Source organism: Ceratotherium simum, chromosome 6 (genome assembly GCF_057802395.1).
Source record: "Ceratotherium simum simum isolate JZ-2026a chromosome 6, ASM5780239v1, whole genome shotgun sequence".
Taxonomy (NCBI): domain Eukaryota; kingdom Metazoa; phylum Chordata; class Mammalia; order Perissodactyla; family Rhinocerotidae; genus Ceratotherium; species Ceratotherium simum.
The window spans coordinates 31222844-31240991 of NC_141905.1; the positions used below are offsets into that span (position 1 = coordinate 31222844).

The 18148-nt window shown below is 54.3% G+C and overlaps 1 protein-coding gene across 8 annotated transcripts; it reads left to right on the top strand.

Annotated features, from left to right (window-relative positions):
- Positions 1 to 1571: 1571 nt before the first annotated feature.
- Positions 1572 to 18038, top strand: AIFM2 (AIF family member 2, ferroptosis suppressor). Of its 8 annotated transcripts, none has more exons than XM_087432090.1 (10): positions 1573 to 1639; positions 8664 to 8857; positions 9230 to 9345; positions 10729 to 10848; positions 11612 to 11704; positions 13615 to 13723; positions 14712 to 14864; positions 16037 to 16237; positions 16490 to 16679; positions 17883 to 18038. In XM_087432090.1, exons 2-9 carry the CDS (start codon positions 8680 to 8682, stop codon positions 16639 to 16641), a joined length of 1122 nt encoding a protein of 373 aa, XP_087288216.1. In that variant the 5' UTR covers positions 1573 to 1639; positions 8664 to 8679; the 3' UTR covers positions 16642 to 16679; positions 17883 to 18038. The 8 variants fall into 8 exon arrangements, with proteins under 8 accessions (XP_087288217.1, XP_087288218.1, XP_087288216.1 ...); XM_087432084.1 differs by having other exon boundaries at positions 16490 to 16664; positions 17860 to 18038; XM_087432088.1 differs by having other exon boundaries at positions 16490 to 16664.
- Positions 18039 to 18148: the final 110 nt, after the last annotated feature.

The following is an 18148-nucleotide window of genomic DNA, read 5'->3' on the forward strand; positions in this document are numbered from 1 at the left end:
CGCCATTGCTCTTCTGTGGCCCCAAGGGCTGTGAGAGGAGGTGGAGACTCCCACACCTCTGACTGTAGTCCCTCCTTCAGCCCGCGTTCAAGGGGCGGGAGACAGCTGGGATAGGAAGAGAGGCAAGGATTCTAGAGAACTGGAAGATGCAGCCTGGCTGTGTGGGCTAATAACGAGAGTAGAATGCTGATGAAAGGACACCAGCTTCCCTCCCAGCTTGAGATGATTCCGGGTACCAATGTCTTCTTGATGGAATTGATCACAATGCTCCCTATACCAGGGGTATGGGGTACAAAGTCTTTGACCACAGCTTTTGGAAAAGGTATAGAAATGGATACTTCTAGTATAAACGTTCATGAAAACCAGGAAGGTGAAGGGCAGCATTCAAAAAAGCGTTGGGCTGTGAACAAGGAAGCTGCCAATGTACTTCGTAGCCTTGGACAAGCTAATTTGCCCATATAAAATATGTATTTTATATGGCCCATATGGCTATAATAAATGCTTGCTGTGCATTTGCTGCTGCTGTGTGCCAAGTACCATGTTAAAACACTTCATATAAATGATCTCATTGAATCTTTTCCATAACTCTTAGGGTAAGTGATAATATTTGCATTAAATAGATGGAGATGGCTTATCTGTCACCAAATCAGCTTGATCCTACCTCCAGATTGCGGCTTCCATCAGTCCATTTCTCTACAGATCCTAGTCCAAGCTCTTTCTTTTTCTCCCTGGACTCCCCTCCTAACTAGTTTCCCTCATTTCAGGCAGCCCTCCCACTCCCCCATCCTTTCCCCACAGGACATACTCAGACCTGTCACTCTTCTGCTGAAAACTCTGCAGTGGCATCCCATTGCCTTGGGACGACACAGTCTTCACCAGGGCCTGGAGGCCTGAACCACCTGCCCACACTGGCCACTCTGGCCTCTGGCCACCTCTGCAATGCCCCGGCCCCCAGCTCTTTGTCCTGCCTCTGTGTCACTGCACACCCAGAGCACCCTTGCCTCCTCTCTGCCCATGGCTAACTCCTTCTCACCCTTGGAGAGAGGCCTTGGCACCCTTCCTTTGCCCCTAGTCTTTCCTACTGCAATTAGCAATACATGCTTTTGTTTGTTCGTTGTTTAATATCTGTCTTTCCCGGGCTATCACCTCAACGGAAGCAGAAACCATGCCTGTTTTGTTCTCCATTTTATCCCCCAGCACCTAGCAAGGTGCCAGGGATACAGTGGGTGCTCAACTGGGTCTGCGGGATTATTCTTCACATGCGTGAAGGCAGGAGGTTGGTAATCCGCCCGAGGTCGCAGAGTCAGCGCCCGGGGGCCCGCGCTCTGAGGTCCCGGAGGCTTGAAACATGTCTGGCAGAAAGTCGGGCGAACTGTGAGCAACGCCAGAAGGCGTTTCGGGGCTCCGAGGGCTCGCGCGGGGCCGCGGCACGGCCTCGGGGGCGTCTGCCCCACCGTGGGCTCGCGGCCAGGCGGGCGGGGCGCGCGGGCGGCCGCAGTTCCCGGGGGGCCCGCCGGGGCGTGGCCTGCGCTGGGGGCGGGCGCGCGCGCTGAGTCACGCCGGCCCGGGAGGGGCCGGGGACCCGCGGCGGTAACGGGAGCGGCCAGCTGGAGCCGGAGCGGCGGGCGGCGGCCGGCAGGTGAGGGCGCCGGGCGGGCTCTCGGGGCCCCGCGCCCGCAGGGCCCACAGACGCCCGGCGCAGGGGCGCGCCGGGGCCGGGAACGCGCAACGGGCGGCGTCGGGAGGTCGGTGCGGCGGATTGTGGCTTTTGGGGGAGAGGGTGGTCGTCTAAGGTACAGGGCTCAGGCCTGCACCACCCCAGTTCCCCCAAAACACAAGCCAGGGAGGTTTGTTCTGGCGAGGGCGGGGCAAACTCGCCCCCCTCCCCGTCCGCCCCCCGAAATCCCTGCTAAGTCTTACCAGGTAAGACGGGCTTGCCCCCCGTGTCTGGAAGTGCTCCGAGGGTCGCCGCCGGGTGGAAGCTGGTGTCACAGGCAGGGGGAAAGCCTCTGTCTCTTGGAGGAAAATGCCTGGGTTACCCGAGTGTCCATAGGCTCCGGGGCACTAGGAGGTCCGCTTTTCCCCTCTACGAAGCCCAGGTTCCACGGGGACAAAGGATCGCTGAACTAACTCTGACGGGGCTGGGGAAGCCTGGGACGCCGGAAATCCACCGTGTTTACTTTCCACCGGGAGCTTACTTTCCACCACCACGCACTAAACACAGCCAGCCTTTCCCCTCCAGCAAGAGTCTCTGACCCTGGGATGTACTGTGGGAGTGGGGAGGGGTGAGGCGCTTGGGAGCTCATGGTCCCCCGGGAGGACAGGCACAGGCCAGAGGGTCAGACATAGATTGGGAAGGGGCTTCTAGGTGTCCCAGCTCTGCGCTTTGTGTTCAAAGGCCATCAGGAGAAATATATAAATATGTGAAATAACAGGGAAGCCTGCTCAGGTTCTAGTGTGTGTGTGTGTATTCCTGTGCACACGCCGCACGCTCTCAGACCCCACCTGCCCTCACCCTAGCACCTAGAGAGGACCCCTCCAAGGAGCAGTGTGTGTAACCCTGCATCTGGAATGCCTCCATTCCAGGGGAGGAGAGGAGGGCCCGGCCTTGGTCAGGACCCAGCGGTTAAGCGGTGGAGTGGGGCAGAGCCGGTATACTCCAGGGCCAGCCTCGTCACGGTCTGGTGCTGAAATGAGGAAGCCAGGGTCCAGACATAGGCAATGAGCAGACCCTGGGGATGTTAAGGTAGCCACAAAGTGACCGGCTCCCAGGAGAATGGACAAGTTTCATGGCCTAGGTTTTCGGGACAGGAGTGTCTATGACACCCGAATGAGCCTGTCTGCTCAGAGCTGCCCTCTCCTGGGGCATGAAAGGACAGCCCCCTCTTCAGGCTTGGAGTCCATTTCAGAAATTGGTCTTTTTTGAGTTATATTTAGCCTGTCTTCCCTGGGGGGCTGGCCCTGGAATGCCCACTCTCAGCCTGGTCCCAGTGTCCAGTGAGGGAGGCGGCCCACCCCTCCCCCCAGGTGGAGAGGGGATTTTCATGGGGCTTGGAGTCACACTCTAGCTGTCCTCTCATCCAGGACAGCCACTCTGGAAACATGGCTGTGGAAACCTACCCTCGGTGTCACCAGTGATGACTCAAAAAGCCGCATGTTTTATTTGTAATCTCTATGAAGCAGTGCTGGGGCCACGTCCTTGCTTTGAGCAGAGCCCACATGGTTCCTGCTGTACATCTCTGAGGCGTGACCTCTCTACAGCTTTGGCATAAATGTAACTTCCTGGTTTTTCATTAGGTTCCTAAAAGCCCCGGGTCTGTATTATTAGAGAAGAATCCGCCTGGGATCAGGCTGGGTCTCTTTGGCAGAGAAAACAGGATTTACTGAAAAAATCTGAGTGTAAACCAGATTGTGTGTGTGTGTGTGTGTTGGGGGAGGGGGCAAAGGTACAATTACTTAAGCATTGCCGCGCAATGAGGATGTGTTTTCTTGGACCTTCTTTTAGGCAGATTTAGTTAAGATTCTCTGTACTCTCCCCCTTGGCTTGATGTTCAGTTCAAAATCAGATGGTGGGTTTGGCAGTTCCTCAAAAAGTTAAATCTAGAGTTATTATAGGACCCAGCAGTTCCTCTCCTAGGTATATATATACTCAAGAGGATTAAAAACATATGTTCACACAAAAACTTGTACACAGATGTTCATAGCAGCACTATTCATAATAGCCAAAAGGTGGAGACAACCCAAATGTCCATCAACTGATGAATGGGTAAACAAAAGGTGGTCTCTCTACACAATGGAATATTACTCAGCCATAAAAAGGAATGAAATAGTGATATATGCTATAGCTTGGATGGATCTTGAAAATATTATGCTAAGTGGAAGAAGCCAGACACAAAAGTTATGGAATAGGCAAATCTACAGAGACAGAAAGATTAGGGGTTGCCAGGGGCTGGAGGGAAGAGAGCATGGGGAGTGACTGCTGATGGATGTAGGGTGTTTTTGGGGAGTGATGAAAATATTCTGGTATTAGATTGTGGTGATAGTTGTACAACTTTATGAATGAACTAGAAACCACTGAATTGTCACTTGAAAATAGTGAATTTTAGAATATATGAATAATATCTCAATTTAAAAAAATTAGATAGTAGAAAGTCTGCCCTGTTTTTAAAGCTTTATTATTTCTGTAAAAATGACACGCTCATTTTAAAATATTCAACCAATACAAAAAAAATGCTCAAAGAAGAAAGTAAAAACATCACCTGGTGACCACTATTAGCGTTTTGGTTGAGAGCGCAGATCTGGTCAGACTGTTGAGGATTGAATTTGAGCAAGTTATTGAACTTCTTTCAAAGATGAGGAGAAAAACCCACGGCTATTCAGTGCAAAGAAAAAGCAGTGAACGCCAGCTGCTGTGATCATTACGTGCATGTGCGTGATGTCCATAAGTGTGATTAGGCTCTACATGCTGTTTTTTTTTTTTTTGTGAGGAAGATCAGCTTTGAGCTAACATCCATGCCAATCCTCCTCTTTTTGCTGAGGAAGACTGGCCCTGGGCTAACATCTGTGCCCATCTTCCTCCACTTTATGTGGGACGCTGCCATGGCAGGGCCTGACAAGCGGTGCATCGGTCTGCGCCCAGGATCCGAACTGGGGCCGCCAGCAGCAGAGCGCGCGCACTTAACTGCTAGGCCACGGGGCCGGCCCCACTACATGCTGTTCTATTACTTGACTTTTTTGTGAACAAAAATTGTTTTTAAGACTTTACCTTTTTTAGAGTAGTTTTAGGTTCACAGCAAAATTGAGGGGAAGGTACAGAGATTTCCCATCTATCCCCCGCCCCCACATATGCATAGCCTCTCCCATTGTCAACATCACTTATCAGAGTGGTCCATTTGTTAGTTGACGAACCTACATTGACATAATCACCCAAAGACCGTAGTTTACATTATGGTTCACTCTTGCTCTTGTACATTCTAGGGATGTGGACAAATCATGGGTAAATCATCCACTCCAAAAACAAATGGCTCCAGAATATTCCATTTTATGGGTGTATAATAGTGTATCCTGTAGTCTCCCATTGATGGAGGGTTCCATTGATTGATGGAGTCTCCCATTGATTGAGGCTGTTTGCCCAGCGTATTACTACATTAGAACATATAATCCAACATCATCAATTGTGCACATGCTTTTTGAGCACCTACAGGGTGTATGGCTGAAGCCCATGGTTTAGGTGTCTGGCAAAGCAGGTCGTGGCTGAGCAGAGGGAAGTCCAGTTGTCCTCGGTGGTCAGGCAAGACTTGGCACTGGAAGAGCCAAAGGAGAGTTGGCGTGTCCAAGCGTATTGGGCAAGGGAGGCTGCTGAGGAGGAGGGTGGAATCTGCTGGAGAGCCGCCAGCCCCCCGTTCCACAAGTGGGAGTATCAGAGGTCAGTAGAGGAGAGAGAAGAGCAGATTCCCGGAGAGGCCTCAGGAGGCTTGGAGTGTAAAAGTGCCTCCCCTCCCCTGGCCCAGCTATGGCAGCCCCTCATGGGCCTGGGTGTGCCCTCAGGCCTCAGACCTACCACTGGGAACTCCAGAGAAGCAGTTTGCCTTCATTGAGAGGTGTGTGCAGTTGGGTGGGGCCAAGGTTTGCCCTTTGGAGAAGCCGGTTGATGATTCTGTGGTGTTGAGGGAGCAGGGGTTCAGCTCCTTTGGCCAACCCACTACCCATCAGGCCTGTGCTGGAATCACCTGGCTTTCTCTCTGCAGGAAGGAGACCCTGTGAGGGGCTCAGGGTGGGCCTGGTGGTTAGAGCTGCGAACATGTAGGGCTGAATGCTGCCCTGCTGTAACAGACCCCCTGTGTGTGCTGGCCCCATCACCTGCTCTCCTGGCCTCCCCACCTTGTTCCCTGAACTCCTCCCACTCCCTTCCCTCTCTGCCGCTGGACTTCTTGGCCTAAGCTGATCCCTCTGTGGAGAAGGCCCCTGGCCCCAGCTGTCCAGTGTGACCTGACCCATGGTGGACCCCCTCTCCCCAACAAGCTGTGTAGCCTCTTTTGGGCCTGTGCCAAGCCAGCTTGGAAGCAGAACTTGCTGGGTGTTTTCCTGACCTCCTCGCTGGCTGCTGGCCCCGAGGGCAGGCTGGCACAGAGGGGGCCGTGCTGAACGGGGCAGGTGAAATGTACCGCGTCCATAGCCTGCCTCATCGCCTGCCACATTCCCAGGCCCTGCTGAGCTCCTGGTGTCCACTCCTGACCTCTGGCTGGGCCTCTGGGCTCTCTTGGGTCCTGGCCCCCAGGAGACCTTCTCCTTCTGGCCCACTTGGCAGATTCAGCCTGATGAACACTTACGTGACCAGCTCTGGACAACTTTCTGAGGGCCTGGAGCAGTGAAGGTGGCACTGCTTGCTGGGGACTTGTCCTGGTCCTAGCCCTGCTAAGGGCTCAGTGTCTTCATCTGTAAAATGGGTAGAAGGCACAAGCCTCAATGCAATGGGGACCGTTTAGCCAATGAGGAGCAAAGTTAAATTCCCTCCAGTCTCCTGTGCCAGATCTGCCCTCCCTTGCCCGGGTTCTCCCTTCCCAGGGGAGAAATTAGGCAATGGGCATTCAAATACTATGAGGACAGTGCCTGGAGGTCCAACCATAAGCTGCCCCCTTAGTGTGGGAAGATCTGGGACCATCTTGGGGGCCTCCATGTTTTGGAAACCTGTGTGTGCAAGGACATCTCAAGGTGTCCCCTCCCACGACAGGGGTAGATGGAAGCCCAGAGAAGGGAGGGGTTGTTCCCAGGGCACACAGATGATACAGGACAGAGTGGTGGCCTTCCAGCTGCTGTGGTGTCACCCGAGAGGGTTCCAGATGGGCTGGAACCTGCTGCTCCATCGAGCCTTTTGGCAGCTTGCTGTGTGTCCTTCAAGGTTGGTCTGAGTCCAGTTCTTCCTTCCTTTCCCCCCTCTGCCATCCCCCACTGTGAACCGCTCCTCCCTGAAGCCCACTGCAGCTGTTGGGCCTCTCTTGCTGCTTTCTCTGCGGTGTGAGCTTTCTTTCTTTCCTTTGCATCTCTCCCCTGGTGGCCTGGTTTATTGCTGCGTCCCGTTAGAGCCGGGCACAGGCCAAGAGGTTTGATTGCCTGTCGCCCCTGAGCCAGCATCTCCCAGCAACCCCTCACCTGATCTCAGGATCTCAGCTGCAGGCAAGATTGCTCCTCAGACAGCTGGGCTCCCACCCCAGAGAGCCCTGAGGCCTGCATCATGAGCGTCCTTCTCTGGGGTTAAGCTGGGTTGGGGACAAGGCCCCAGGCCAGCCCCTCAGCCCTCTGTGGGGGCAGGCTCCGGGGTGCAGCAGGTGACCCGGGCCTGTTGGAGGGCGAGCCTGGTACACAGCCTCCCAGGCTGGCTGGGGGAAGCCCAGGCAAACTTTGCTACCTTCTCCTTTTTCCTCTGCTCAGTGGTTTAGTGTCTAGTGACCCAGCCCAACGCTGTCCTCTCCCTCAGATGTCCTCCAGTGTCTGGCTCTGGGCCAAGGGTTCTCGGATTTTAGCTCCTCAGAGACTCAACCAAGGTTTGTTTTCAGTTTGCTGGGAACTGGTCAGGCTGCCCCCGTCCACGTGTGAGTGTGAGCCTCGGCCGCATTGGCCTGCAGACCTGGCCCTCTGCCCTCTGCAGACACTCCTGGACGGCAGCTGCCCTGTCCCGGGCATCGACCTGGACCTTGCTCCCCCTCCCCCTCTCACTGGAGCCTGCGTGATCAGGGCTGCTCCTCAGCCCTCTTTCTTACCAGCAGACGTTCCTTTGAGGTCCTTAACCAGTGCTGTTTCTTCTCCTGGGAGACATTTCTTCCGGCCCCTGGTCTCCTGGGGAGTGTCGTGCAGCAGTCCCAGTGTACATTCGCTGTCCCAGGAATGCTCAGGGGAATGACCTGCCCACTGCAGGCCCCTCCTCCCCACCCCACTGTCATGGCCTTAGTCACACCACATCCTGTTTTGCAGGCTGATTGTCACACTTGCTAATTGATCTCCTTAGACCTGGAGCTCACGCTGGTGACCTGTGAGCTGGGCAGAATCTGGTCACCGTGTTTCCCTAGTGCAGTGCCTGAAGAATTTTGTTTAGTTCTTCTGGAGTGGCCTGTGCTCGCCAGTTCCCCACAGGTGTGCCCCCCCTTTCTTGTGACTGTGCACCTGCCCAGCTTCCCACGTCTGCACCATCCACCTGGCCTTTTGAGTTTGCAAGCCCTTTACAAGGGCAGGGACCATATCTGTCTGTCTCTCTGACCACAGGATCCACAGCACTGAGCATGGCAAAGATCAGGAGCTCAATTAATGTATGATGTTGAGTGAACAGATATATTGAGTGAAAAAAAGTACAGAACAGTTTGTTTAATATGTGCAAAACATCATCATGACTGGGTGCACAGAATATCTCTGGAAGGATTCTTATGAACTTGGTAACAGTGGAAGCCTTGGAGAAGGGAACTGGGTGGTTGGGGGATGGGATGGAAATAGGATACCCCTTGTTCTTTAGAATTTAATTCAAATTTTACAAAATTGGAATTTCATTAATAGACAATTACATAATTTAAAAAGATCAAGTCTTGGCATTCGAGGCCTTTCTCGCCGTGGGCTCACCCCAGCCCTCCCGGCCCTCGAGCCCCCTGACTCCCGTGTGGTCTCTCTTCCTATCCCAGCAGTGTCTGGTTCAAGATGGGGTCCCAGGTCTCGATAAACGTGGGAGCTGTGCACGTGGTGATCGTGGGCGGGGGCTTCGGCGGGATCACGGCCGCCAGCAAGCTGCAGGCACTCAGCATCCCCTTCGTGCTGGTGGATATGAAGGACTCCTTCCACCACAACGTGGCAGCCCTTCGGGCCTCCGTGGAGAGTGGTAACGGGCTCTTTTCTGGGGCTTTCTTCGTGAGAATGGTCTTGTCCCTGCTGTGGGTCTGGGAATGCTTTTCTCCACTTAGGGCAAGGTGCCTAAATTCCACAGTTAGACGAACGCCGGAGAATCTCAAGGTCACTGCCCTTAAGCAGCTACCATGTCAAGGCCCCAGAAGTAAGAGCTTGAGCTTCCCTAAGGATCTGAGGCCCCAGCTGGCACTTTATGGGGTAATGGTACCCCGGATAGACCATTGGCCCAGCTGTTTGGCCAAGGGCGCCCCTGTTGGCATGCAGCTCAGGAAAGGTTCTGAGTTACTCTGGCCTACTGTGGGCAGCCCAGTTTTACACTGTGACCTCCTTTGTGTCCATTCTCCAGGGTTTGCCAAAAAGACATTCATTTCCTACTCGGTGACCTTCGGGGAGAGCTTCCGGCAGGGCCTGGTGGTTGAGATAGACCTGAAGAATCAGAAGGTGCTGCTCGAGGACGGGGAGGTGAGCACAGCGGGTGCTGAGCCGTCCATCGGCGGTCTTCAGGAGGCCCCCTGGAGGACGAGGCTGCTGGTGGAAGGAGACCTGGGCGGGTCTCCTCAAGGGTCAAGAGAGTCGTCTGTGGCCCCCAAGCCCTGCTCAGTGCTAGGCAGGTAGCAGATTCCTCATAAGCAAAGGCCTGACCACAGCAGCCACAGGAGTGTGGTGGCAGACATTCCTGTATGCCAAGCCCAGTTGTAAGCCTTACATAGTCTAATGCCCACCATGACTCTGTGAGGGAGGTGGTGTAGCCTCACTTTACTGAGAGGCTCAGTGGCTTGCCAAGGATCCCCCAGTTGGTAAGAGACTCAGCTAGGATTTGAATCAAGGCAGTCTTACCCCAGAGCCCACACTCTGAAAGCCAGTGTCCTGGACCAGAACCAGGCCCGGCCAGGGGGGCCCTCCTCGCTTTCTAGAGTCAAAGGGTGGCACACACATGATCCCCTGGATTGGGAAGTCTTTAGGGGCAGAGGTTTTCTTCACGCATCTGTGCATTCCTCAGCCCGGGTAGAGGGCGGGGCCTGGCATATACCTGCAGTCACTTGAGTGCCATCAGTGAGCTGCCACCAGCCCACTCGTCGTATTGAGGGTCACCTCCAGCCTGGCCCTCTACTCCGTTCAAAGCTTGGGGGGTTGGAAAAAGGGAACACAATTCCTGTCCTCAGTGAGTATGCGATTTAGTGCGAACCAGACCTCCTCGAATTGACTTTATGGCCCGAGAATCTCCCGGGGGGAAAGATTACTGTGAGTCTCCTTGTGCTGCGGCTTTGGGCTGTGCTTTTCAGAGTCCTGGAAGGGTCCATGAGGGCATCTCAGGCCTCCGCTGGGGGAGAGGGGACTGAGTGGGATACAGACCCTCCAGTCCCCCTCCCATCAGAGCAGCTCTGGTTTTGTCAACTTGATATATTCAGGCTCCAAACAGGATTTCTCTCCCTCTCTCCTGTCCTTCCTTTTTTTGCGGGGCAGGGGGAAGTTGCTTCTGAAATACCTTGGCAGTTCTAAACTAACTCCACGTTGGAGGCTAGCATCCTGCTTCTTCCCCACGAGCAGTTTCCTGTCCCCTGCCTGCTGGTCCCCCACTGTGGGGGGTCCCCCACTGTGGGGAGCTCACCCGCCTGTTTCCACATTGAGTGGCTCTGGCAGAGGTAAAATCTGCTCCCTTAGGTGTTTCCTGGGTTCAAGGGCCACCCCCTGGCCTAACCAGTGTGATGGTTTTGCTCCTCTCAAAGGAGGGCTGCTTGGTGTGCCCAGAGGGACCTCTCCCATCTGGTGCCCCTGCCCACTGGGCCTGGGGTTGGACGTAGACACCAGGCCTGCCCTCACCTTTCTTTCCCCTGCCCCTCACAGGCCCTGCCCTTCTCGCATCTTATCCTGGCCACGGGTAGCACAGGGCTCTTCCCTGGCAAGTTTAACCAGGTTTCCAGCCAGCAGGTTGCCATCCAGCTCTACGAGGACATGGTGAGGCAGGTGAGCTGCCCCCTGACCAGGGGCAGGCCCCCTGGGAGAGTGGGACAGCAGTGGTGACACCTGGGGCCGCAGCAGGGAGACCCCCGGGAGGTGTTCAGGGCTGCAACAGCAGCCGTAAAGGTGGAGGATGACTAGAACAAGGTCCTGGGGGGAGGCCTTTGGACCTGTCCTTGAGGTCTGGGCGTGAGCACCCCCGGCCTGCTCATGTAGTGATTGGTGTGACCTGACTCATCCCTCTTGGGGCTCCTGTTTGCCCAGGGCTTTGTGTTTTGTAGAGCAGGCTTGGATCCACAATTTCAGTCAGTTTTCACGAGGGTCCTTAGAGGGGGGTGGGCCGGGGCCTGCTGTCACCCCTGAACAGAGGAATGGAGGCCCACAGCAGGATCCCCAGGGGAGTGCTGCTGCCTGACTAAGGTGGGTCCTTCCCTCTCTGCAAAGCTGCTGAGAAGCCCGGGAGCCCCTTGCACAGCCATGAGCAGACGTTAGTGTGGGGGTTAGGAACCTGGCTTTGAACTCACACAGATGCGGGCCATGGTTGTCTGGAAGGTGGGCAGGTGGTGAAACCTGCCTCATGGGGCTGTTGTGAGAACCGAGTGAGAAAATGCAGGGAGACACCCAGCAAGTGCCTGGCCCTAGGAAGCACATCTGATTGCACATTTGGAAAGGGTTCTCTACCCCTCTTTGCCTGAGGAACCCACCCCCTAGGCTGCACCCTGGGGCAGGGCGGATTTGAGGGTGTGTTTTGCATCTCTCTCTTCCCCAGGTCCAGCGCGCACAGTCCATCGTGGTGGTGGGAGGAGGCTCTGCGGGAGTGGAGATGGCAGCAGAGGTTAAGACAGATTACCCCGAGAAGGAGGTGGGCTAGCAGCCTTGGCTTTGAACTCTCAGCCATGGCTTCTTTCTCCATTGTCTAGTGAACGTCAGGAATTTGCTCAGGGCCGGGAGGTGGAGCTCCCTTAGCAGAGAGTGGGGGCTGTGTTTCGGTCTCCTGCTCTCTGCTCTCTGCACTGGGGAATCCCCCGAAGGCCTATTCTGCCGGGAATTTTTCCTGGAGAGCCAGGGTGTGTCCTGATTCAGTGAGGGGTCCTGCCCTCTGGTCCAACCCGGGAGGATCAAACCCAGGGGAGACACCTCACAAAAGGTTAACTCCGGTGTCCCCTGCAGTGTTCCACCTTTGTGATATAGATGGAGACTTTTTTTTTGAGGGAGATTGGCCCTCAGCTAACATCTGTTGCCAATCTTCCTCTTTTTCTTTTTTCTCCCCAAAGCCCCAGTACCTAGTTGTACACCCTAGTTGTAAGTCCTTCTAATTCTTCTATGTGGGATGCTGCCACAGCATGGTTTGATGAGTGGTGAGTAGGTCCATGCCCAGGATCCGAACCGGGGAACCCCAGGCCACCAAAGCAGAACTTGAGAACTTAACTGCTATGCCATTGGGCCGGCCCCATAAATGGAGACTTTGATGACCTCTTCTTGGTGATGACTAACTTGGTCAAAGACACCCTAAGTTGGTTTTTTGTCTGGGGCGAGCAGCAGCTTTTCTGTTCCTTAAGCGATGGTAGCCCTTGTCCTGGACAGCCACATGGTGGTCCATGCCCTGTGACAGTGAAGGGAGCCTGCAGTGCAGCCCCCTCGACTGCTTATGGTAGGGAAGGACTGGCCAGTGCTGCCTCCTGCCCACGGGAGGGTGGCCCTGTTCCAGTCTAATGATGGAGGGACAGAGTTCCTGCCTGGTGACCTGGAGAGAAAGAGAACATCCTGGCAGGTCGTAAGGCTCGGTGAGGCGCTGAGTGATGATTGGTATTTACAGGTCCTCGAGGCAACAGCTTGCTTGCAGCTGATGCCAGATCAGCTTCTGAGAGCCACACGGGGCCTGTGGATGGTTCTTTTTCCCTAGGCAAAGGCAGGTTGGTTTTGAAAAGTAAGATCGATATGGGCTAATTTAATTATATGGCTGTTCTCTGACAAATCATTGGAAATTATTATAGTGATTGATATAACAAAGTGTAATTTTGATTTATGGGTAAAGACCAGTCAGAAGTAGTAAGTAACTCAGTATAATTTCCATATGTTTATAATTAGTAAACAGATAAGAGCCATAGTAGCCACCCTTTACTAAGGACTCAGTCTGTGCTGAGTTATGTGCTTTAAACATGTTTTCTCATTTTGTCATTACAAAATTCCTCTGACTGGGACTGTGATCCCTGTTCTACTGAGTCTTTGGGAAGTGTCCGAGTATCTGAGATGGGATTCCAACCCAGGCAGTCTGATTTCAAAGCCCAAGCTTTGAACGTCATTCTAGGCTGCCCCCCACTACCCTGTGCTGACCCAGACAGCAAGTAGATGTGCCTGGAGGCGCCAATTTTAGAACCAGCCTTAATGTAAATGTCAGCTTGATTTATAGTTAGGATGTCAATGGCTTATATATAGACTGCATAATTATAAGTGCCCAAGGAGGCTTGAAAATAATTTCCCACGTGGCCCCGGGTGGAGTGTGGCTTGTGGAGCACTGGTGCGTTCGTGGTCGTCAGGTCCCGGGGACAGGCTGGAGCTGAAAGAATCCTAGACCAGGAGGCGTGGGCTCCAGCCCAGCTTGCTGTTAACTGTTCTGACGTTGGGCACATTACTTCTCTGGGGCCTCAGTTTCCTCACCTGTAAACTGGAGGCAGGGGAGGAGGTGGAGGAGGCAACTGATGTGTTTTTAAGCCTCTTTGTGTGAGGAGACTCAGAGGCTCCTTCTCAGGCCCTGTGGTCGTTTGTCCCCAGGTCACTCTCATTCACTCCCAAATGGCCCTTGCCGACAAGGAGCTCCTGCCCTGTGTCCGGCAGGAAGCGAAGGAGATCCTGCTCCGGAAAGGCGTGCAGCTGCTGCTGAGTATGTGCAAGTCCCCTCCTCTCCCCCGCCCCGCCCCTCTCCCGCCCTAGTGAGATTTGGCTCCGAGGCTTCGTCACTGTCTCCAGCTTGAGGGTGACTGTTCTCATCCCTAGGTGGTCCCTGTGTCCTGGGCTTGAACAAAGCCCGTTAGAGCCTTGCTGTCCAGCTGGAGGTTGTGTCTGTCCTCGGGCAGGGCGGAGGGCTTGGTACTTATGGGATTTCGATGCTATGGAGGCAGCGCTGTCCTGGCTGTTGCTTTGGACACAGTACATACAGGTAGTACCTATTTGTTGAATGATTAAAAAAAGAAAGCATCTCAAGGATTTGACCTGAATTATGTCTCTGTGGTAGAGAGAATAGGTTTGTATTTTGAGGGTAGTGAGGAGTGTGGCTCGCATCCAGAGCGGGAGGGAAGAGATCCACCCAGCATGTTAGAGAGTGGGGCTCTAACCCCAGTGACGTGACCTCCTTGCTTTTTGCGGTGTGGGGGCGGGTGTCTGTTCTATGAAAGCCCCTCCTGGCTCCCGGTCCCCTTGTAACTGGCTGTGCAGTGCTGTGACCACCTTTACTCTCAGGCGGTGAGGAGAGTGGGCTGGCTTCTTACTTTTCTTGCTCTCACCTTTGTTGGGGGTGTGCCCGGAGAGCTCGTTCTGCCTGGTTAGGGTGGTGTAGCTGACAGGGGGGTGTGGTTGAGGTTTTCCTCAAATAGCTTTTCCCAGAACTTCTTGGGAAACTCAGCCTCACTTGCCCAAATTGCTTCGTGGAACTTTCCTTCCATTGGATCTCTTGGGGCCAGATGTCCAGATTGTGCTTCTTGGGGCAGCAGAGTGGACTGGGAGGGTGGGAGGGAAGGCGGGAGTAGAGGGATTGCCTAGTTGGGCCACAGCAGTCCAGGGCTTCCCCAGCTTCCACGGGTCTCCAGCCTTCCCCAGCCTTGATGATGTGCCCACCCTCTGCCAGCCTCCTGGTCACGGATCTCCCTTGACAGGTGAGCGGGTGAGTAACCTGGAGGCGCTGCCTCTCAGTGAGTGTCGAGAGTGCATCAAAGTGCAGACGGACAAAGGCACGGAGGTGGCCACCAACCTGGTGATTGTCTGCAATGGGATCAAGATCAACAGCTCTGCCTACCGCAGCACGTTTGGTAAGCAGGAGGCTGCGCCGTGGCCCACTCCCAGGCTGCTGCCTCTCTCCAGCTGCCCAAGAGGCCCTGCAGGATCGGCGCCTCCCTGCCTTCCCCCTCGACCTCAGCAGCTCATTGGTCTCTTCTGAATGGTGACATCAACTTGAAATCCAGGTTCAGGTCTACTCTTGCTGTGCTTTCCTCAGCTGCCACCGTGACTTAGCCCAAGGTGGCCAAAGTGATCCAAATCTTCCAAAATTGGGGCCCGGCCCCTAGTGATGAGAGATGGGATCAGGTTTCAGAGAGACGAAAAAGATCCGTTTTCTGTCACTTTCCTTCCTACATGGATGTAGGGGAATTTCCAGGTCAGGTCTTTCTCTGTTCACAGGGGTACTGCTCTCCCCAAACCCTGACCCAAACGTTTGGCCGCTTGAGCTTGGAACGACCATTTGGGAGCGGGGCCAATAACGTGGCCCGTGTTCTAAAGCTCAGTGTTGAACTGTCTAGCTAACCGGAGGTGGGGGGCGTGGAGGACGGCCACCATCTGTGAGCTGGAGATTCAGTGGCTCCTTCTCAGGCTCCAAGAAGCCTGTGTCCCCACGTCCCCATCGTCTATTCCCACGTACCCTTCCTGGACAAGGAGCTCCTGCTTTATGTCCTGCAGGAAAGAATGACCTGATCCCAGAAGAAGGGAGCTGCTCCAGGCCCTGTGTGGGGTGGGACTGAGAGCGTATAGTGAAAAGAGATCTCAGAATTTAACACCTGATTGTCCTAACGTTCTATTTTCAAAGATGAATTCTTTTAAGTCCCTTAAAAAGAAAAGCAGTTTATCATTTATTAAAGCCCTACGTTTATCCTAAAAATATGATCCATGTTCAGAAAGAAATTCAAGACTTGGCTAAGTTGTAACTTAATCATTGTAAGTTAATCGTTGTTAATCATGGTAACTTAGAGTTAGACGCATTAGACAAAATGATACTTGCTGTCTTTCTGACCAGTTTCCGCCCTGGAATAGTAACCTTGCCTCTGCAGGAAGAGTTCTGAGGTGGGCACTTCAGGCAGGAATCAGTTAGGTGGGAGGCTCACCTTGGAGGGTGGCCTGACCCGCATCAGAGCTCATCTTCACCGCGTTCTGGTGGCCGCGGAACATGGCAGCTCAGGATGCTGGTTTTGGTGTTGGTTTTGCCCGGCAGAGGGCCGCCTGGCCAGCAATGGTGCTCTGAGAGTGAACCAGTATCTCCAGGTGGAGGGCTACAGCCACATCTACGCCATCGGCGACTGCGCTGACGTGAAGGAGCCCAAGATGGCCTATCATGCCAGCCTCCACGCCAATGTGGCTGTGACCAACATTCTCAACTCCACGCAGCAGAGGCCTCTCAAGGCCTACACGCCAGGTGAGGGAAGAGAGTGGGGGTCAGACGTGGGGAAGCCTTTTTGACTGCTAGAACAAACTCTCAAAGCTGGTGACAGAAACATCCCCCTAGAGCTCTTTAAAAATAAATCAGGGACTCACCCACCTTCCTAAAAGTCTTATGCATTTTCCAGGCCTGAGACTGAAGGCTCCGGGAAGGGGTAGCGCTCTGGGAACTGCAGGCCCATGAATGCTGGGCAGGACTCTAGTTTGTGCGTGTGTCTCTGCTCCGCAGGCTCACTGACGTTCCTGCTGGCCCTGGGGAGAAATGACGGCGTGGGCCAGATCAGCGGCTTCTACGTGGGGCGCCTCATGGTTCGGCTGGCCAAGAGCCGGGACCTGTTGATCTCCACAAGCTGGAAAGCCATGCGGCAGTCTCCACCCTGACGGGCGGCTGGGCGGGAGATGAGGTACTGCACTGCCAGGTGAACGAATGGTTGACAAATGGCACCTGCCTGACAAGTGCCTGAGGGCAAAAGCGCTTTTTCTGGAGTAAAACGCTAGTGATTTACTGACCAGAAACACAACATATGGAAAACCAAAACCTAGGAGAGAGAGGCACTTGAAAAAGACATGTCCTAGAGGATTCTTTCTGGGTTTGGACAGTTGTACTGGCTGAATGGCTCACTTGGTCCTGGGGAGGGCACAGCAGGCCTTCTCTCCCCCAGGTGCCTCTTGGATGTGCACGTGTGCCTGTGTGTGCGTGTGTGAGCACCTGGGTGTGCATTCAGAGCTCTCAGGCTAGGGGAGAGAGCTGGGTGTCTTGGTGGCTGGCATCCTGGCTGCGAGGGCAGGAAGGAGAGCCTGCCAAGTGAGACCAGCTAGGGAAGGGGGGCTGGGGTGGAGATGGCCTGCACCCCAACCTCTCCCATCGCATCAGGGGTGGGGAAGCCCACACATTCTGCAACACCCAAGCGCTTAATAGGAGCCTAATTTTAAACTGTTAGTCCCTATAATCTTTAATCTTCACGAAACCTCTATATTTCCCTTTTTAGATCCTGGTTATATACTAGAGGTTACATATAAGAAGAAAGAGGCAGATAAAGTTTCCCTCCTGGTTAGTCCATCCTACCAGAGAGTGAGTTTTTACAAAGCCTGGCCTGCCCAGCCGCTGGAGGTGTCCGAGGAAAGGCAGCTGAGCTAATGTGGCTCTCGGGTGGGTTGCCATCTGACTGACATTCAGAGAGCAGAGCGAGGTTCTGCGGGTGAACCCGTGTGCGTCCAGGCTGCTGTCATGGGCAAGTCTGTAAGGGACAAAACTCGAGCTGGGGGCAGGGGACCCTGTGGGACCCTTTGTGGTTTTGTGCTTGTGGTTTCCTGGCCAACCCCAGTGTCACTTATCTGGAGGCCCAGCCATGTGGCAATAAAGCCGGCCACCAGCTGTGTTAAGACGTATAAATGACCCCTCTTGGGAGAGACTTCCAGTCGGGAGGAGCCTGTTGTGGACCACATAGGTTAAATATAGCCGAAGTGGTTGATGAGTTCATGTGAATAAATTCAGGCCCTGACCTGCCCACCCTGCCCCCTTGTGAGGTGCTTGGCCAGAGTCCTCAGATACCAGCCGCACTAGGGTTCTCAGTCCGTTCCGTCTGGGCCGTGGCCCAGGTCTGTTCCGTTTTGTTGCCCAGGCCTCCGTGAGACATGTGCCTCTCTCCTGAAGGATGGCTACCCCACCGGAGGCTTCACCAGGGCCCCGTTCCTGTGGACCAAGGTCAACCAGGCTCCCCTTCTGGAAGCAGGACCTGCCGCCTGAGAAACACAGGCCATTCTGGTGCTGTCTGACCTGGGGCCTAGCATGGTGGGAGTCGCAGCCCATTAATGACAGGCCTGGTTCTATTTATAACATTCTAGAAGTGTCTACCCCTGGGGACACAGTTTTCCAAACCGAGGAAAA